Consider the following 21,996-nt stretch of genomic DNA (forward strand, 5'->3'; position numbering starts at 1 on the left):
TGTCAAACTGGGAAAATAACAAATACAGGGAGAAAAACACAAGGATTTCAACCCTGAAATGTTCATATTTTGACACTTGCAGGCCACAATGAAAAGACAAAGTAGAAGTAACATCAACATTCCACACGTCAGTCAGAGGACAGACGTTTCCTGTTGCCTGCCTGTAGGACAAATCAAATACAGGGTAGTGTGCAATACAGGGCAATGGTGGAATACATTGCCACAATTTTTAATTTCAGAAATTCAAGCAGTTAGTTTTTCTAAAAGGTTGAGAATTTTCATATTTACCTAAGAATAACTGTCTGAGCTATTGCATATCCTATAATGACATCATCTAGACTAGGGGTCTGCAACCCTGGTCCTAGAGAGCCACTATCCTGCATGTTTTAGATGTTTCCCTCTTCCAGCACACCTGACGGTTGTTATCAGGCTTCTGCAGAGCTTGATGATAGGCTGATCATTTGAAGCAGGTGTGTTGGAAGAGGGATACATCTAAAACATGCAGGATAGTGGCTCTCTAGGACCAGGGTTGCTGACCCCTGATCTAGACGGTTTGTTTTTTTGTTTGTTGTGCAGCTGTTTTTATTTTTATTCTATGTGCTTATTTTTTTGTTTCTGATTTTTGGTTTATTTATTCTTTTTTTCTGTTGTTGTTGTTGTTGGTATTATTATTGTAATTGTTTTGTATTGTGTGCTGTTGCTGATTTTTGGTTTTGTGTTGTTGTGTTGAATGTATGTACATCCTGTTTATTGAGTGAGTTGTGGGAAATTGTTGGTGCTTTGTTTTTGTGTTGTTGATGACCCCAGGAAGAGTAGCTGCTGGGGTATGCAGCAGCTAATGGGGATCAAACTAATAAACTAACTAATTACTAGTTATTCTGGGAAAACATTGAGGAATGAGCAAGAGGAAGAGAAGGAGAGAAATGAAGGAGAAGAAAGAATGGTAGAGAAACCAGGAGGGGCAGAGCTGAAGAGGAACCACTGAGAGAGGAACAGACCAGGAAGGAAGTGAAGAAGTGTAAGAAGATGATGTCAGTGTGAGGGATGGAGATGAGGAAGTCTTAGTTTCTGACAGAGGGACAGAAGCAGATGCTGAGGAGGCAGATGGAGAGAGGGATGACAGGGAGTCAGAGGACCCACCCTTATTTCAGCTGGACCACGTGATATGGTTTTATTTTCCATATACAGTTGTCCCTCACTATAACGCGGTTCACCTTTCGTGGTCTCACTGCTTCGCGGATTTTTTTTAGTGTAATTTTGCATACTTTTTTTGTTTTTACAGCATATGAACGCGCATTGTGTTCTGCGTCCTGATTGGCTAAGGGACTGTAGACCGTTGTCAATCAATCTCCTCCGTGCCGTGTCTCCTGTACAGTACAGAATGTGTTCTTCTTGCCAAATTTACATAAATGTTTGATCGCTTACAGTGTGACTCTGAAGTGCTGTATGTTTGCAAGTTTTCTCCCCTAGAAAACCCACAATGTCGACGAAACGTTCTGCACCGACAAAGGCACCTGCGGTCGCACCCAAAAGGCAGAGGAAGATGCTAACCATTGCACAAAAAGTTGGACTTCTGGACATGCTGAAGGAAGGTAGAAGTTACGCAGCTGTAGGGCGCCATTACGGAATAAATGAATCTTCGGTTTGTTACGTAAAGAAGGAGGAAAATAACTTAAGGACGACAGCAGCAATAAGAGGAACTGTGAAATATGTGAGTCACTATTAATAATTTGTTATGTGTCCAACCTCGTAGGTTAATCATTAAAATTAAATTTGTTATTTCTAAAAGCTATCATATTTACAGGGTGTCCCATAAGTCTCCATACATAGGAGACATAATACATTCCATACATATATGGTTCTAACATGTATTTCTTTATATTTCTTCTTTATAGTTCTTCAGCAGTGGAGGACACGCATTGAAATGTGTTCCCGACAAAATGGCAGTCATATAGAGCATATTATATAAATAAAAATGGTTTATGTCAAGAAACGTTTATTTTTCCTATGTATGGAGACTTATGGGACACCCTGTATTTATAGGAAAACCTTCATATTTTTATTTCTCAAACAAACGTTTGGGTCTGAAAACAGGTTTTGATCTTTGGTTTCATTCTATAATACTGTACTTATTTTTTTAAATCTACGAAGGTTTGGACTTTGAGAGTGTTTAAACAAGAGAGAAATGTGAGAAAATGTTAATGCCTGTTTGAGAAAAGTGTATAAAGTGGTGGTGAGGGGTTTTACAGCCTTAAAACATATATAATTGTCGTAAAAAATAAAGCTGACTACTTCGCGGATTACACCTATTGCGGGATATTTTTAGAACGTAACCCCCGCGATAAATGAGGGACCGCTGTACCGTAGATTCCAGTGCAGTAACATAACATGTTACTCAATAAAATAACAGGTTTTCACTAAAAGCTTTTGTTATAAGGTTAGTTATGTAAAGCTTTAATGTATCTTATTTTAACAGTAATTCTGATTAAACTACAGATGAAGCAAATTTCTACTCTATTGTTAAGTGTTGTTGACTCCATTTCCACATATATGGGGATTCCACACATCGCACTGTGGACACTCCCATGCTACCCTGACAAGACCTGCCACCCCATGTAAAATTTTCTAGATCTGCCACTGTATGAGGCGAACATTATGCTGAATGAGTCATACAGCGGGTATGGTTATATGATGTTTTTTAAATCCGATTTATTTTTCCAGAAGAAATTAATTCAGAACTAAAGTACTTTCTCTTCTGTTTACATGGAAATGTTAAACCCAAATAAAGGTTGACATGAGAAACATTTATTCGGTTCTCGCAGCCCTTCTGTTAGCTTAGCTTAGCATAGTCACTACATTTCCATGGTCACACATAGCCAGTTTTTTAAAGGTGATTTGTAGTCTTTTTTAAGTGATTTTGTGAAATCCAACTCTCCTTAATTATTTCTTTAGATCCGCGACTTACTGTGCTCATATAATGTTGGGACTGTTGTGTTGACGGAAGTTGGAAAACCTTTTTGTTGGAAGGGATGCATGCGCTAAATTAGCTTTGCTTTACCGTTTTAGCTTTGCATTAGTTTTTATTTCCCAAGATTTTATTACTGCACTAAGTCACATCGCCATGATTTGAGCCTCAATTTGTGATCATACTGACCCCACTGGACTAAAGTAATGATTAGGGAGAACTGAATTTCACAAAATCACTCACAAAATGCTACAAATTGCCTATAAAAGCCTGGCTACGTCTGACCATAGGAATGAAGCAATTATGCTAAGCTAGGCTAAGCTAAGCAAATGGAAGGGCTGCAAGAACAAGTCAATTGATTCACTGCGGTGCAAACTGTTTTGCCCACTTATTTAACTCATTAATGCATGAAAAATTAATAAAAAACAAGCGGTGAACTACTCCTTCAGGGTTTTAGTGGCTGGTAAATACCATCAGAATAGCCCACTGGAACAGTTTGTGTTGGCTAGACTGCATCGCATATTCTTCCGCCAGCGCTGAATATGTGCATCATCGTGACAGGACAAGACAATGAGCATGTGCAGAATGGAAGGAATAAAGTCCAAACGGAATAAAGGGTTTACATGTCTGAGGAATAATTTAGACCAGATTCAAAAGTGGATTAAACCAGTGGCTTTAATCGGGTTTAAATTTAATCCAAACTTTTCTCTTTCAACTGGAATAAGATGTTTACATGGGCATCTTAAATGGGATCTCACCTTTAATCAGTTTAAACCAGGAATAAAAGTTGTCATGTAAACGCACGGAGTGAGACCATATTCAGCCATATTTACCCCTGGATAACAGCCTGTAATTGAACCCAAGGTATCCAGCTTTTTACTGTCCTTTTTATTGTTGATTTAGATTTCTGTGCAATGACGTCTTTGCTTTTTTATGCATATAATTCTGTTTCTTTGTGTGGAACAAAAAAAATATTCTCCACTGTGCCACCAAACCTAACCTAACCTCAGCGTGTCATTAAGTTATGAAGAACAGCGCAGTTATCATGTTCCGTTTTCCAGATGAATGACTCACGTTGAACAAGCTATGGCATTGTGTCGCAGAGTCTGTATGATTATAATGTTTAGAGATCCTCATTTTCTACTTTAACTGAAACACCACATCTATGTTTAGTCTCGAACAGCCTGATTGGATTTTTCTCCTTGCCTGAAGTGAAGCAAAGGTCAACGGGCCACATACTGACACACATTAGCATCTAATCAAACAGATGAACAGCCCCTGTCACATGACCTCTATAAATGACACAATGCTGTATTACATTACTGCCTAACATTTATAGTACATGAAGAGTTGATGCCTACATAAGAACCAATGCAAAAAAAAAAAAAGAATGCGGTTTCACTGCGCATGTAAAATCCAAGTATTTTAAATCTGTGACTCATGGAATACAGTGTTTTTATAACATTGGCACAGTGAAGTATTAAAGTGAGTCATACTAAACTGCTGATTTTTTGACAAATGGGAGCGGTACATGCTGTGCTATCAGGAACATGGGGAGGCTGACCAGAGCCAAAGTGAACTGTCCAGGCTGGGCCATCTGGGGAGCTGGCACTGAGAGCCTCCGCGGATGTACAAATGCTTACAAAAGCAGGACAGGACAACTACTGAGGAGGACAGATTTCCTCATATTTTGTTGTGCATGCTGCTCATAGTTAATGATAAGAGAGCAATACTAGTTAGGGCTAGATGAGGTTTTCACTTATGGGGTTTGTATTTTCCAAGTAGTAAATAAAAAAATATACCTCGTTTTTCAAAATTATGCTTAAGCTCGTCGTCTTTGCACATCATGTCCGTGTGTCCAATGCCAACTCCGTAGTCATCCTGGACCTTCCCGTCACTCAGCTGGTTGTGGATCTGGTTAGGCGTGGAGTTAAACGAGTGTCCGCCGGGGTCTTCCTCGTCACAGTCATAATCGTCGAGGATGGGGGTCTCTCGGATGGGCATACCGATGACAGAGCTGCCGTGCTGGTGTTGGTTTCGAGAGCCCCGGTAGCTGTCGCGGCCCTGGGGACCCAGCAGTACTGAGGGGATGTAGTGGATCTCGTGGGTGGCCTCGGTGCTGGCGCTCTTCTGGGGGATCCGGCGACGCTTGCACCAACGGTGGCGTGTATACAAGACGAGGGTGAAGAGGAGGATGAGGAGGAGGAGAGCTATGAGGCCTCCCTGGATACAAAAAGAAGAGAGAGGGAAAAAAATTAGAAGAAAAACTAACAAACACACAACTCTGATCTTCACACCTGATTGTAAACGGTTGCATTATGCACAGTATATAATTATGCAAACAGGGCTTATGTGATAACAGCAACAATTGCAATCAACGCCCTAGTCTAGTGTCAGTTAGTTCGGATGTTGGTTAGGATAATTTGCAAGCTTTTCAAGAGGTTGAGCAACCAAAGCTTCACTGTGTGAGCTCTTAAAGCACAGGTGTCAAACATGCGGCCTGGGGCCCAAATCTGGCCCGCCAAAGGTTCCATTCCGGCCTGCAGGAGGAAAGTGCAAAAATTAACCTGAACAGTCAAGGTTGTCCAAATCATTTTGGTTCAGGTTCCACATACAGACCAATGTGATGTACAGTAAAAATAACAACACAATAACACATAAATAATGACAACGACAAATGTTCTTTGTGAAAAATGATGTGGAAAAAATTTAAGTGAAAAAAATAACATTACACTGTGAAAAATATTTACATTTACAAAACTATTCTTTTACAATAAAATGCAAATAAATACATAAATAAAAACAGAGATGAACAACCCGAAATGTGCAATTTTAACAATATTCTGCCTGTTACTAAACATTTTGTGCATTTATAGATCCACTGTGATCTGTAGTTGTGTTAATAATAAGAGATTGAATATTGTAGTAATTGTTCAAATTTTAGTTCCGAACTCCAACATTTTAACAATTTTATACCTGTTACCAAATGTTTATGTAATGTACATGTACAAATAATAAGTCGAGGCATAATGTTAAAACTGCACTAATTTTTCAAATGAAATTTCTGTTTTTTCAGGTTATTCACATCTTTTTTGTAAAATGTAAATGTTTTCATAATGTAATTGGGGGTTTTTAGTACTAAAACAAAAAGGAAAAACTTGGAGTTGTTATTATTTATAGGTTATTAAGTCATTATTTTACTGGTCTGGCCCACTTGAGATCAAATTGGGTGAAATATAGCCCCTGAACCAAAATGAATTTGACACCCCTGTCTTAAAGCAACACAAAGCTGCTTATATGGTTCTAAAGAGAATGAATATTGTTAGCCTCATATAGCATAATTGCCTAAGTCAGTGTTTTTCAACCTAGGGGTCGGGACCCCACATGGGGTTGCTTGGAATTCAAATGGGGTCACCTGAAATTTCTAGTAATTGATAAAACAAAACACACACGGACACAAAAAAAAAATACTAATAAAAAATATATAGTGAGTTGAGAGAGACAATTACAATACATAAAAGACAAACCGTGAAGCTGAAACTGAAGCACTGTGGTACTGTTTATCTTTCAAATGTTCATTGTGGTCGGTTTCAGATGCTGCAGCTCTTTAATAATTCATAGTTTGAGTTCTTGTTTGTTCAGTATTAATTGTCAGCCTTGTAAATACAAGCTGGACTGACTGTACATATCCTGACCAAGGAAAATCAAATTCTCACTTTGCGCAGTAATCTACACCTGGCTTTTCAGCCTTCGTTAATAATAATATACATTATATAGACTAAATGTCATCTAAAATTAACATTTATTTGCAACATAATATAGCAAACTGTTACATGATCAAAAATAAATTAATTTTAGCACAAAAACATGTCTGCGGTTTGAATGTCTAGGGTTGCCAGAAATTTGTGATGTTAAAATGGGGTCACGAGCCAAAAAAGGTTGGGAACCACTGGCCTAAGTCATACACTATATAGACAAAAGTATTGGGACACGTTGAATTCAGGTGTTTCTTTTCTAACAGGGGTCTGGGATACAAAACAATAATAACAAATGTCATAATATAGTTTTATGTTGTGATATTGTGTGAGAGTTATAGATATCTTGTCACTATGATCGACATTAAATTGAGGCTTGACCTGAAAACAGAGACCATTGTTAAATGAGGGCAGCAGGGACCCTACCTGTTGAGGAAATTGAACTCTTTTAATGTAAACAAAATGATCCTCAACAACTTTTATTGTTCTTTTATTGAAAGCCATCTTACTTTGTCTTTCATTTGCTGGTTTCATAGACTGTCTTTGAAGGACAAAAACCAACTGCAGAGCATTGTTAAAACCTGTTCTAAAATCACAGGTGTCAAACTGAGAGATCGACACTCTTTCTGGAGGAGGAGGTATTGAAGAAAGCTAAAAGCATCCTGGGTCAGCCCCACCACCTCTGACTCCTCAGTTTGTTATGATGCCTTCAGGGCGTCGTTTTCACATGCCGGTACAGAAAGCAAATCACTTTTTCTAGTTCTTTTGTGCCCTCTGCTATTAAATTGCTAAATTCTGTTGGTGGTGTATTCTGAAGTTATTTGTATCGTAATACATTATTTTGTATTGTCGGTTGGGTCAACTTGGTGAGTTCAACTTGTGAACTGTAATGGACTGACAAACTGTATGTGTTTGTGTGTATGTGTGAGAACTGCTCTGAGAAATGCTGCAAATGATAGATAGATAGATAGATAGATAGATAGATAGATAGATAGATAGATAGATAGATAGATAGATAGATAGATAGATAGATAGATAGATAGATAGATAGATAGATAGATAGATAGATAGATAGATAGATAGATGACTGTTAGAGCATGACAAATATTTGAGAAATTTAGGGGTAAAACATTTAAAATCATAGTCATGGATAAAAAACAATTTACAAAATCAATATTGAGAGAAATTAAGTAAAAACCATCTCTGGAGCATTTTGAAGCAAATATATATTTAAACAAAACTCACCAATGCAATGATATTTATCCCAATGCAACACTATATTCTGACAATTGTCATTATTGTTTCGTATTCCAGACTCCTGTTAGAAAAGAAACACCTGAATTCAACGTGTCCCAATACTTTTGTCTATATAGTGTATGACTTAGGCAATTGTGTTATGAAGCTAAAGATATGTTTGTTCCCAAACTGCAGGTTCACTGGTATACAGTAAAATTACTTTTAGCCAGATCCACAAAAGCATGGTGCAGCTTGTGCGGCTGCAAAACGCAAAATCAGACCCTTTGTGCACAAATCAGACATACAAAAACTCAGCTACTGTTGGATGAATACAAACTGATTCCTCACTCACATTCTCTTTCTTCAAATTTCCAAGTATGTGAGGCTTCAATGGTGTGTAATAAATGTTGAATTATATCAAGAACTCAACTATTAGTCAGACATTGGGGGATGAGGTGGATCTGGGGCTTATCTTGGACTTTCAGGCACTTAAAAATAAAATGTGCTGACAATACTGTTGGAGATCAGGCTGTTTTATTACACATATCATTTCACCTGCAGAATCCATAATACCACTGCTGCCCATCACTATTCAATGTGCCTCTTGTCAATGACACATTTATGGTTTTAGCTGCTGTAAGCCCCAAACAGAACATCAGTTCTAATGTTTCTACCACATCCCAAATAGATTTGATAACAGTAGTTTAGGATTCATACATTAATGGAGTATGTCTCAGACCTGCCTGGGTCACATTAATGGCTATAGTGGATTATGATGGACATTTCATTAGTGTTATAGGCAAAAAACACTAGAGCAGAAGAAATATACATGAAAGTTGACTTGCACTTGTTAAAAGCTCTGTGTGTGTATGCATGTGTGTGTGTGTGTGTATGTGTGTGTGCCCGCGTGTGATCCTTTGCTAATCAAAAACATACAGTTTGAAGGTTTTTTCCCTCTGTACACTTTCATTCCATATATTCAGGCTTTCATATTATATATATAACTAGAAGCACTCGGAGAGCGCAGACCTCCGCCAAGGCTGATCAGTGGCCCCCCCCGTGGGCCCCCCCACGCCAAGGAGGTTATGTTTTTGCCAGGGTTTGTTTGTTTGTCTGTCTGTTTGTTTGTCTGTCCGTTAGTGTGCAACATAACTCAAAAAGTTATGAACAGATTTTGATGAAATTTTGTGGTCTGTGCCCCCCCCCCACCCCACCCCCGATCACCACCAAAATGTAATCATTTCTTCCTTATCCCATTTCCAACAAACCCTGAAAATTTCATCCAAATCTGTCCATAACTTTTTGAGTTATGTTGCACACTAACGGACAGAGAAACAAACAGACAAACAAACAAACAAACCCTGGCAAAAACATAACCTCCTTGGCGGAGGTAATAATTTCCTAAATGGCATGTCATTATATATATATTTATATATATATATATATATATATACACACACACACACACACAATGGATTATTTTATTTATTTACTTTTATTTTATTTATTTTATTGATTTATTTCAAATATGGATATGATACAAGCTCCCTGATTACTACTATTTGACTTCTTTGCACAACTTAATACAGAAATGAAAATTCAAGGAAGCATAAAATAATGATACAAGCAAAAAGAAAAAGAAAAAAAGTCATATTTGAAAAGAAGTGAGAAGAAGCATAGCTTATTAGCTCTCACCCCTTTAGATTTCTATAGCGCTTTTGTGGTCACTCAAAGCGCTTTACATTATTGACCCATTACACTGGGTTACAAAAAAATGTTTTTTGCAAGTTGTCTAGGTTTTTTCAACTGAATTAGGACCATTTTGCACCGCTAAATCCAAAATCGACATCTGTTTTTCTCAATCAGGTCAGGTTTTTTTGCTAATCTGATTTTGAAAAAATTGATCTTCTCACAAAATTGATTACATTTTTGTAACTTTATCAGCTGATTTTTTATATGGTTCTCACCCAAAATAGGTTTTAAGAAAAAAGTAAGCAAAAATGTTAAAAAGCCAATATGTAGCATAGTTCAGAAAGTTGACCTGATTGAGCAAAATTAATGTGATTTTTGGATTCAGCACACCAAAATTATCTTAAATCAGCTCAAAAAACTTAAACAATAAATTTCGCTCTCACATTTGCCCTCTGGTGGTGGTAAACCACATATGTAGCCACAGCTGCCCTGGGGCAGGCTGACAGGTATGGCTGCCAGTTTGCGCCTACAGCCCCTCCAACCACCCCCAAACATTCATACACATTCATGGGTGGGGACAGTATCTTGCCCAAGGACACAACAAACAGACTAGGACAGAACAAGATTCTAACCGCAAACCCTTCGGTTATTGGACAACCCGCACTACCACCTGAGCCATAGAAAACTCCAGCCAAGTCACAAATATTCTACTCACAGTCAACTTTTATTTCCTGTCGTACAAGTGTTGAGTGTGGCCACCACCTGCAGCACAGGCAACATCAATGCAATAAGAGAATATATAAACAGGAATGGGAAAAAGGAGGCCACAATACTGCAGACTAATCTTAAACTGCAATAAAAATAATAGGCATAAAGTCCAATCATCACTTCTCAGCTCTTCAACCTCTACAGTAATTTATACAATTTAGAAATGAAGAACACCTGCACCATGTTACATGCAGGCGTTCTTCATTTCTTGTTGCGTCCATATCTTATACTAATCACAGATTTATCTTTTTTTACTCAGTGCTGCATCTGGAAACTTAGCATATCCAACTCCCATTAACTCCTTTGAGAAACATTTTTATTACATTTACATAAACATTTTATAATATATCTTGCACATAGAAAAAAACCACGAACGAAACTTCTACGTGATATACTAACATGAAATGTAATAAGACACTTCTGCTGTTGAGCACATGCACAACATATAAATGAGCATAATGGAAGGGAAGGCAAAATACTATAAAACCACCTTACAATTCAACAAAAAAAACATCAAACTACACTAAAATATTACCATATAGCGGAATCAGCATTTGTCAGCGTCTCCAGTAATTTATACAATTTAGAAATGCAGAGGACCTGCACAGTGTTATGTGCAGATGTTCTACATTTCTTGTTAGTGTGTCCATGTCTTAGAGGATATTATCTTATGCTAATCATACATTTTTGTCCATATCTCATATCAAATTACTAACTAATCACGCCTATTCTTTTCTTTGTTGTGGTACATCAGGAAATGCTATCTCACTATGGTCATGAAAATTCCCCCATAAGCCTTGCATTCCTGCTCATTTCATTCACTATGCCACCATCACAGGAATGTTAGCCACATCAGAATTAAGAAGTGATTCCACTTCCCATTAACTGCATTAACTCTATTTTAAACCAGGCAAAAATCTATATTTGTGCAAAAACATGGATTTTTGCTTTTTATTTTTGCATTTACACAGACATTTTCTGATACAAAACAAAAAATACTTTTGCTGTACAGTCAGTGAGCCTGTTTACATGCACACTAATACTCATTATCCTATTTCTGGAGTCATCAGATTATTCAAGTGACCATGTAAACAGAATAATGTGATATGTTTTATCAGATAACAGCAGTTATTTGATTATGAGAAATCAGATTAACACATCTGGAAATCTCCCCAATACTCAGATGTCTTTTTTTTTTTCTTTAACGTTTATTTAACCAGGAAAAAAAGATCCCATTGAGATTAAGAACCTCTTTTCCAAGGGAGTCCTGGCCAAGAGGCAGCATGAAATACAACACACAGTTACAACATACAATAATTTACAGGACAAGTCAAACTATAAAAACAAGTGCAAGTCATTGAGTTAGTCTCTAGCACTTTGAGTTTGGATTTAAAAATGCATGTAGACTGGTTAATCTGATTTATTTTGTTCTTTTACGTCTGCGCATGTGTAAACACAATTAAAATCATAGAGAACGGAGGTTGCATAGTCAAACAGTAACAGAAAGTTTGAGTCTACCATCACTATGTAGGTACGTACTCTGAAAGAAATCCAATAATGGACTGGAGCATCTAAACCAGGGTTTTTCATTTATCACATTTGTTACGTGCATGTAAACGCGTTAGATCTGATGATTACAATTATCAAATACTCCCAGTAATCAGACTTTTTGAGTTTGGATTTAAAAATGCATGTCGACTGGTTAATCTGATTTATTTCGTTCTTTTACGTCTGCGCATGTGTAAACACAATTAAAATCATAGAGAACGGAGGTTGCATAGTCAAACAATAACAGAAAGTTTGAGTCTACCATCACTATGTAGGTACGTACTCTGAAAGAAATCCAATAATGGACTGGAGCATCTAAACCAGGGTTTTTCATTTATCACATTTCTTATGTGCATGTAAACACGTTAGATCTGATGATTACAATTATCTGATTACTCCCAGTAACCAGACTTTTATGGTCACGTAAACAGGCTCAATTAACCTTCTGGTATCCTGTCCAGCAAGGCCCTTACTAAGCACCAAGTGTGCCTTTTTGGCACACTTGTGGAATAATGTCAAAAAAAAAAAAAAAAAATTTCATACAGTTTGTTTTTAATTCTTTTACACATTTTTCTATTTCATCAACTTGAGCTGTAAATAAAAAATACCAAATACTCAATAACTGTCACATTTTTTAACCCTTTAAATGCCATGTTTATAACGTAAACAAACCATTTTTTTAATGTAAAAAACACAAAAAATATTTTTTTTCAATAAACTACATAAAAAGTGGATCACATATTATTTGATTTTTGCAGCCTGGCATATGTCAATGATTAACAGCAATATTGGTTAATTTGCATTATTATTTTTGGTGCTAGGTCAAATGTTCAAAAATACTAGCATCTGTCACCCAGTGTGCCAAAAAGGCACACCTATAAATCAAACTATTAAATATTATATATTGATTTATTTTTCTGCTCTAATTTGATTTTATTTTTTGAAAATCAAGGTTAACTCTAATCATACATATCAAATGGAAGAAACAGTGCATTTTAGGCACACTTGGGAGACAGATGCTAGTCTTGTAATTTTCTTTTGTTTACAATGTGCAAATTTTAGTTGGTGGCCAGAATTTTAAAGATCATGCAAAAATGAACAACTTTTGAATTCTAACCTTATTTAAATTGTGAAAAATAATAAGAAGTTTTTTAACACGAAGTGCAAAGTGTGCCTAAAAGGCGCACCCGGATACCGGAGGGTTAATGCACTATATCAGGATGTGCACTAAAGATTAACACACACATATAAATGAGTGTATGGAAAAGAAAACCAAAATACTACTGGAACACCTTGCAGTTCAATTCAGCAAAATCATAAACTATACTCAGAAAAATTACCATAGAGTGGATTCAGCGCTTCTCAGCTCTTCAGTCTGTGCAGTAATTTATAAAATGTCCAAATGCACAACATTTGCATATAATATCATGCAGGTGTTTCTATTGTGGTGTCAATGTCTCAGATTAAGTTACAACACATAGTAATCACACATATTCAGTGCTGCACCTGGAAACCTGTTCCCGAGGATCGTTAGCATGTTTGCTGCTGCCATCCTTTCAAACCCTCAGTGCGGTCTTGAACATTCACCCAGGAGTGTTCCATTCCTGCATGGTTCGCTCAATATCTCACCATCACAGGAACATCAAACACCCTGCCATACACTCTATGGCGGAATGATAAAGTTAGACCCTCGCACACACGCAGAATGATAAAAGAAAGGGAGGGCATGACTTTCTAATTCTAATTTTTCACAATGCCATCCGAATGGGTCGGACGTAGAATATGATTCAGCAAGACGAGGTAACCTGAGGCAAGGGTGATGTATTTGTAATGTCAGGCTGAAAATGCACTGTCACCAGATTTGTCCGGCACATATTTAAATACGGTGCGTTATTTACGAAGGAACACGTATGCACACACATACACACACGTGGATCAGCCGCCTCACAGCAGAGTAATAAATAAAAGCCATAAGGGGTCATTCATCACAACATTTAAAATTCCATCTTCATGAGGAAAAACAAACCCCCTTTCAAATTATAACTCACGCACTGCTGGGTGTCCATAAATCAACCGATGCTGAGAGGAGAGGCAGCACAGGGAGGACTAGCAGCTCGGACAAACTTGTTCATTAATCTCCGATAGCATGGCAGGTTTGCAGAAATGCACTGACTCGAACTCCCTTTACCCTGAACTTCCATGTAAATTCCCTCTAAAGAAACACACAAATGCACAGTGGTGTATGTTTCAGTTTAGCAGCACAGTGACAGTGGACTGACACGACTAGGACTCGGCGGTACAGCTGAAACACGGCCATGTCAGACTACAAAGAAAAGGGATAAGCTTTTGAAACCTTCCTTTGAAAATACATTTTCACTCAGTGGCTTCAAGCACATTTGAATTATTATTTTCTGTGCAGCCCAGTGACATTTTATTTCACTCAACTCTTCTGTAGAACATTCAGTGATTGTCGCTATGAAAAAAATGAAATGTCATACAAATGCAAAGCAATTACACTTTTTCCTGTGGTACTGAGCAGCAGCAAGACATATTTGACGTTTTTTCAAATGCGTTTCTTAAAATCATGCTGTTTTCATACTGCACAGTAAAATGAATCCATCTGAAGCTTTTTATATCTAGACAGAGTGATAACAACTTCATGCATATACAACTATGTAAAATACAGTTACAAAGTGCTTTAAATATATGGCATAAATATGTGTGATAGCATTCTTAATCCATACTTTGAAACATAAAAGCATACACATCCATACACTCACATCAGAGGTAAAAACAGACAGCTGTTATGCTTTTTCAGCAGCTATTTAAAGAAAAACACCCATACACGAGTCCAACTACAAAACCATATTCACCTCAGGATCTGAAACAGGAGCAGCAGCTGGAATAAGGTCTAAACCACGAGCGAGGACCTCGGCTCCAAAATGAAGCCAATGTAGAAGTATTTTAAAGCTGTAATACCACTGATGGCCACTGGGGTTAACTCCAAAAAGCCCTGGCTTACATTGACTTACACTGAAGTTATGTCCAAAAACCTACATCAATAATCTTTTTTCCAGGCATAATTCCAGTCTCATTGGTTTTATATGGAACTGCCAATAAGTGATCTGATCCATCTATATTATGAAAACCAAGTTGCCTGTACGTGTGTGTGTATGTGTGTCTCGCAATTCACACAAAATCCGTAGAGAGCTGATTGCTGCAGATTAGCATACTTATGTATTTTTGGTCAAAGAACAGACTAGTGAAAAACAGCAAGTTGATAGGCCCAATATTTTGGGAGATACAGACCTGATCAAAATCTTAAGACCAGTTGAAAAATAGCTAGAATTTACCTTTTACACATTTGGATCTTAATGAGGTTTTAAGCAGAGCTACAATATACAAAAGCAAGAAGGGGGAGTGAGACAAAAAGCACTTTGAAAAAGTAATTTATTGAAAACAACAAGTAAACTGAAATAGGCTGTTTATCAGCTGATCAAAAGTTTTAGACCATCGCTCAAAAAATTACAAAAAACTCTCCAAACCAGAACAAAAAATTTTCTCAGTAGGACTCAGTAATGAGTAGCTCCACCGTTGTTGTTAATCACTTCAAAAATTCGTTTGGGCATGCTTGATGCGAGTGTTTCCAGGAGGCTGGTGGGAACATTGCTCCAAGTGGTGAAGATGGCTTCACGAAGGGCATCAACTGTCTGGAACTGATGGCCATTTTTATAAACTTCCTTTGCCATCCATCCCCAAATGTTCTCTATGGGATTTAAATCAGGGGAACATGCGGGATGGTCCAAAAGAGTGATGTTATTCTCCCTGAAGAAGTCCTTCGTCAAGCGAGCATTGTGAACTGCAGCGTTGTCCTGTTTTTAAACCCAGCTGTTACCACACAGACGAGGGCCCTCAGTCATGAGGGATGCCCGCTGTAACATCTGCACGTAACCAGCCGCCGTTTGACGACCCTGCACCACCTGAAGCTCCAGTGTTCCACTGAATGAAAAAGCACCCCAGATCATGATGGACCCCCCTCCACTGTGCCGGGTAGAAAACATCTCAGGTGGGATCTCCTTGTCATGCCAGTAACGTTGGAAGCCATCTGGACCATCAAGGTTAAATTTTTTCTCATCAGAGAATAAAACTTTTTTCCACCTTTCAATGTCCCATGTTTGATGCTCCCTGGCAAAGTCTAAACGGGCAGTTTTGTGGCGTTGTAGGAGACGAGGTCTTTGAAGTCGTTTTTTGTTTTTGAAACCCTTTTCCCGCAGATGCCGTCTGATTGTTATTGCGCTGCAGTCGGCACCAGTAAGGGCCTTAATTTGGGTCGAGGACCGCCCTGTGTCTTGACGGACAGTCAATCGGATCCTCCGGCTCAGCACAGTTGTAATTTTTTTGGGTCTACCACTTGACTTTTTTGTTCCATAATGCTCAGGATCTGTCAAAAAATTTAGAATGACTGTCTTACTGCGTCCAACCTCAGCAGCAACAGCACGCTGCGAGAGGCCTTGCTTATGCAGCTTGACGATCCGACCACGTTCAAGAAGAGAAAGCTTCTTAGCTTTAGCCATCAGGAGGGCATGACCGTGTGAATGCCCGAAAAAAAATGAGAATTTTGAGCAGATTTTGGCTTTTATAGCCTGCGGTCTTAAACTTTTGATCAGCTGATAAACAGCCTATTTCAGTTTACTTGTTGTTTTCAATAAATTACTTTTTCAAAGTGCTTTTTGTCTCACTCCCCCTTCTTGCTTTTGTATATTGTAGCTCTACTTAAAACCTCATTAAGATCCAAATGTGCAAAAGGTAAATTCTAGCTATTTTTCAACTGGTCTTAAGATTTTGATCAGGTCTGTATAGTAATTTTTTTTATACAATAGCTTTACAGTCACATAGCTATACCCAGGATGCTTTGGTGGTGACTACTGGACAAATGCGGTACAGCATGTACAAATACACAACAGCAGAAAAACTACCACATCTAGAACCTGTGGATCCCCATGGGTGAACGTGCAAGTCTATAATAATAGGCTGTTTTCATGGGTTGTTCCATGTTGGTGGAACGTTCTATCGAGCACTATGAGAGCAGAGGCATCCTTGCCTATCTTCAAGAAGCTCCTGAAGACCCAGCTCTTCCAAGAGCACCTCCTGTCCTAGCCCTTCCAGACATTCCATTTTGAATATATTAATTATTTTTCCCAGGATTATCACAGATTTTCCCAGGATCATCTCTCGACCTGCTGCGGTGGTCCTGCCTCTCTCCTGCCTTCATTGTCATCACTCACTTATCCTCAACTGCATCCATGTGTCTCCCCCTACTCCCCCCCTTTTCCCCCAGTCTCTATCTCTATCACTCTCTCTTTTTCTCTTTCTTTACCCTCTCTCTTTAACCCCAACTGGTCAAGGCAGACAGCCATCTTCTAGGTAGTCTGGGTCTGCTCCAGGTTTCTGCTGTTAAAGGGAAGTTTTTCCTCGCCACTGTCACCAGTCACACGTGTTTGCTCCTGGAGGATTCTGTTGGGTTTCTGTAAATTGGCTTAGAGTGTAGTTTCGACCAACTCTATATATAAAGTGTCATGAGATAGCTTTTGTTGTGATCTGGCGCTATATAAATACAATTTGATTGATTGAGTGATTTGATTGGTTTTCCCCTTAAGTCGCTTTGGAAAAAAGCATCTGCCAAATGGATAAATGTAAATGTAATAAAAGTCAACAAGGCAATAGCCAAAGCACAAAATACTGGCTTCGAAACCAAGGGGTGACATTATGGCGAGATCACTTTGGTATCTCATTGGAAGCCAATGAAGGAAGATGAGAGTTGGTTTGATGTGGGATTTTACAGCTAGTTTTTTAGTGGGGAACATGGCAGCAGCATTCTGGACCAACTGAAGACAGTCCCAAGAGAGGACTAAGACAATTAATCAATTAATCGGCAAAAATACAAGTTTAAGAACAAATGCTTTGAGAATAACAGCTACTCAGGGTGGTTAAAATTGTATGGAGAGACATTTGTTTCTGTGTTCATCAATCAAATAGAATAGATTAGTGATGGGACTTTTGGCTCTTTGAAGGGAGTTGTTCAATCAGGAGCCGTTCACTGAAAAGAGCTGTTCAAAAGACTGGCTCTTTTATATTTTTTGCATTATTTTGAAACACCAGTGTTTTAATGACTAAATAGGCTACATGTGACAACTGACATTACATTTTAAAGGTGTTTAATTGGCGCGGCAGTAAATATTATCTTACCGTAAAAAAGAATAGGTAGTTAAAATGTGTGGGCTAAATACATGACATGAGAGGTGACATTAGGCAAATGCTGGAATTGGACAAAAAACATCACGGTACATTATGTGGACTAGCCTGTAGCCTAAAAATGAAGAAGAAAATATAACATTTTCTTATGAAATAACATTTTATTCTCCTCAAAACAATAAATGTGTGTAAATAGATGGAAAAAATTGCACAAAACACAACAGTGATTAATTGCTGCAATTACTTAAATACCTGAACTATAGTGCAATTCTTAGAACAAGAACAGTATGTTGGTAAACATACAGAAAAATGCTTGAAAGATATCTATTTTTTGCAAATATTGCAAGTTGTATGCCCATCTTTTCTTTCTGAAAAGTGTATCCAAATACTACTCCATTTCCTTTGGCTCATTACTCACAGGTGGTCACTCACTCACTATCAAATTTTTCTCCGGTTTCGACCAGTCGTCCAGCTCCGCCTCCTTGAGTATGCTCACCTCATGCTTCAAACTGTTGTTTTTTTGCTAACTTTTTTTTGCTAACCAATCCCTCCCCAGTGACGCTAAATTGACAGGCAATCGGACAAAAAAAATGAACAGCTCTTTACAAAGACTCAGTTCCCATCGTTCATTTCAAAGAGCCATTCAAAGGATCCAATTTGTTCGTGAACGTCACATCACTAGAATAGTTTTGCAACCAAAAAACAAAAAGATTTGAGAGCCAAAGACAGTAAGTAGCAATCAAAAAAAAGATCATTTTGCTTATAGATTTATAACCTCTTTGCTTGCAAGTTCAAAACTTTTGCTTGAAAATCAGTCCTTTTAGATCAGTCCTCTTAGATTGTATATATATATATATATATATATATATATATATATATATATATATGTATATATATTACTGTACTTTTATACTGACGTTATTGTTGTTATTTCTCTATATAGTTCTATATCCTTTTACTTTTATACTTTTTGTGGTTGTTTCATTTGGTTCTGGAATAAAGGACAAGTTTTTTTTCTGGGAGACTCATCTGGATACACTGAGCTCTTCTCTGCTCCTCCTCCTCCTCTATGACCTCCTCTCTGCTCCTCTTTCTCCCTGACCTTTTCTCTCCTAATTTTCTCTTCTATTTATGCCCCAGTGAATACATGTTACTGACTTGACTTCTTCCCTGGAGTCTCTGTGCTTTATCACCTCACAGGTTTTCCCAGGATCATCACAGGTTTTCCCAGGATCATCTCTGGACCTGCTGCTGTGGTCCTGCCTCTCTCCTGCCTTCATCGTCATCACTCACTTATCCATATAGTTATTATAGTGTTTATTATATAGTTCCATAGATGTTCTAGTTCAGTTATCTGTGCATCAGCTGCATCCATGTGTCTCCCCCTACTTCCCCCCTTCTCCCCCTCTCCCCCAGTCTCTCTCTATCTCTATTGCTCTCTCTTTTCTCCTCCTTTACTCTCTTTCTTTAACCCCAACTGGTCAAGGCAGATGTCCATCCTCCAGGAGTCTGGGTCTGCTCCAGGTTTCTTCCTGTTAAAGGGAAGTTTTTCCTTCCACTGTCACCACTCACAAGTGTTTGCTCCTGGAGGATTCTGTTGGGTTTCTGTAAATTGGCTCAGAGTCTGGTTTTGGCCAACTCAATATGTAAAGTGTCATGAGATAACTTTTGTTATGATTTGGCGCTATATAAATAAAATTTGATTTGATTTGATTGATTTTTTTCTCATTTTCAGACATGTCTTTTTCACATTTTTACTATTTATTTTTCATTTTTGCCTATTCAAATAATTGTTTTATAGAATTGAATCAAAGAAAATAATTGATAGATGAATCAATTGCAAAAATAAAATAGCTGCAGCTCTAGATGCAAATCAGTAATGAGTTGCAGTGGTCTAAACGTGAGGAGACAAAAGTGTCTACTTAAAGTTAGATATTTTTCGCTCAGAGAATGTTTGGATTTATTTCTGAGCTAAAAGATGAAGGTATGTATCTATACTTGACCAAAATAGATACTTGCGATATTGGTGAAACTATCGCCCAATAAACTGTCACATCAGCCGTACACCTTTGATTTCCTGTCGCTCCATTTCTTTCATTCAACACATTTGCAGAACATTCATAATGATTGTCTCTGTACATTTATGAACACTTTGGAAGTTAACAGAGGTGTGGAAACTCACTGGATATGTATTTATAGTGTACCTTTCAAAGCACAGAAGTTTGAGAATCTAAAAGTGTGTGCAACGGCAGTGAATTCACTGCCAATCATACCATTATTTAATGTTAAAATAAAGCATGTCTTAATCCATTATATGCCTGGTATCTTTGTCAGAGCAGGTGGTGGAAGAGAAAGATTTTATTATTAAATTTTTTTCACCAATGTAGGTTTATATATTTGGAATGCCAGAGGAATGAAAATAAATTGAGTGCAAAGCGGTCCACATTTTCATCTGTGTTGGTCCGGATCCTGGAGATCATTAATGGAAAGAGCTCATGTCCAGGAGGCTCGACAAAAAGTCAAGCCGAGGTTTAATAAACTCTGATTTTATATAATGTCATAAGACTTCATGTCATCCTTCACCAAAAACGATTAATTACATGAAATCTTCATCTTAATGGTCAAATTTCCGAGCGGTTGTGTCACAGTTACAGAGAGTGTGAAGTGTTTCCTCCTTATAAGTGATACTGGTCTGAAAAAGCAACAGTCCACCAAACATACAGAGTCAGTGTATATGCCACAAACACAGCTGTTGTGGATTAAGTTATTCAGAAGTCAGTCTTATAGCTGCCTACGAATCTGACCTCTCTGTGCTTTGCCTTTGCGTCACGTTATCTCCTTTAATTTCCTCTGAGAAACATGCTGTTCCTCCTCCAGCATTCACCTCAGTGCCAACAGTGGTGTTCAGATATCTCCTTGGGAACAGGTTGGACACTGTGATATTAGAGGTTACTGAAACAGTTCCATTCATCCACTAACAGCTCCAGTTCTAATCACAGAACCTCCCTCTTTCCACTGCCTCACCTTGGGTTGTGTTGCCATTTCCTTTTAATAGAATTCCTACACCATTATCAGGAACTGGCTGCTTCCATTAGTGCTTAGTTTCTGGATTTCGGCGTCACATTCATTTGTGCTAATTTTCTGCCTATACAGGGTGGGGAAGCAAAATTTACAATATTTTGAGGCAGGGATTGAAAGACAGTGTATGACCAATTAGTTTATTGAAAGTCATGAGAATTTATTTACCACAAGAAAATTGACATAATAGAAAATGTTTTTATTCTATGTGTCCTCCTTCTTTCTCAGTAACTGCCTTCACATGCTTCCTGAAACTTGCGCAAGTGTTCCTCAAATATTCGGGTGACAACTTCTCCCATTCTTCTTTAATAGTATCTTCCAGACTTTCTCGTAATAGTTTTGCTCATAGTCATTCTCTTCTTTACATTATAAACAGTCTTTATGGACACTCCAATTATTTTTGAAATCTCCTTTGGTGTGACGAGTGCATTCAGCAAATCACACACTCTTTGACGTTTGCTTTCCTGATTACTCATATGGGCAAAAGTTTCTGAAAAGGTATGGATGATAGTGTTAGGTATGATTATGACATCAATATATGTTTGGTTTCAAAACAATTGATATAGTGCCTGCTGAGAAAAAAAACAACTAAATGTTCATTGTAAATTTTGCTTCCCCACCCTGTATGTGCCTTTTTTTTTTTTTTTTTTTTCAGTTGTACCACTGAGCAGCAATATGTATTTGACATTTTAACCCATAAAG

General features: G+C 37.8%; 1 protein-coding gene and 1 long non-coding RNA gene across 2 annotated transcripts in view; one reads left to right on the forward strand and one right to left on the reverse strand.

Moving 5' to 3' along the window:
• Positions 1–21,996, reverse strand: part of astn2 (astrotactin 2) — an 824,937-nt gene that overhangs the window by 563,431 nt on the left and 239,510 nt on the right. Inside the window, exon 4 of the mRNA XM_030148576.1 lies at positions 4,768–5,188. Coding sequence (XP_030004436.1) covers positions 4,768–5,188 — 421 coding nt within the window. The remainder of the gene's footprint in view (positions 1–4,767; positions 5,189–21,996) is intronic.
• Positions 1–21,996, forward strand: part of LOC115429260 (uncharacterized) — a 957,019-nt gene that overhangs the window by 182,320 nt on the left and 752,703 nt on the right. The window lies entirely within an intron of this gene.

This window comes from Sphaeramia orbicularis, chromosome 12, assembly GCF_902148855.1.
Source record: "Sphaeramia orbicularis chromosome 12, fSphaOr1.1, whole genome shotgun sequence".
Classification (NCBI taxonomy): Eukaryota; Metazoa; Chordata; class Actinopteri; order Kurtiformes; family Apogonidae; genus Sphaeramia; species Sphaeramia orbicularis.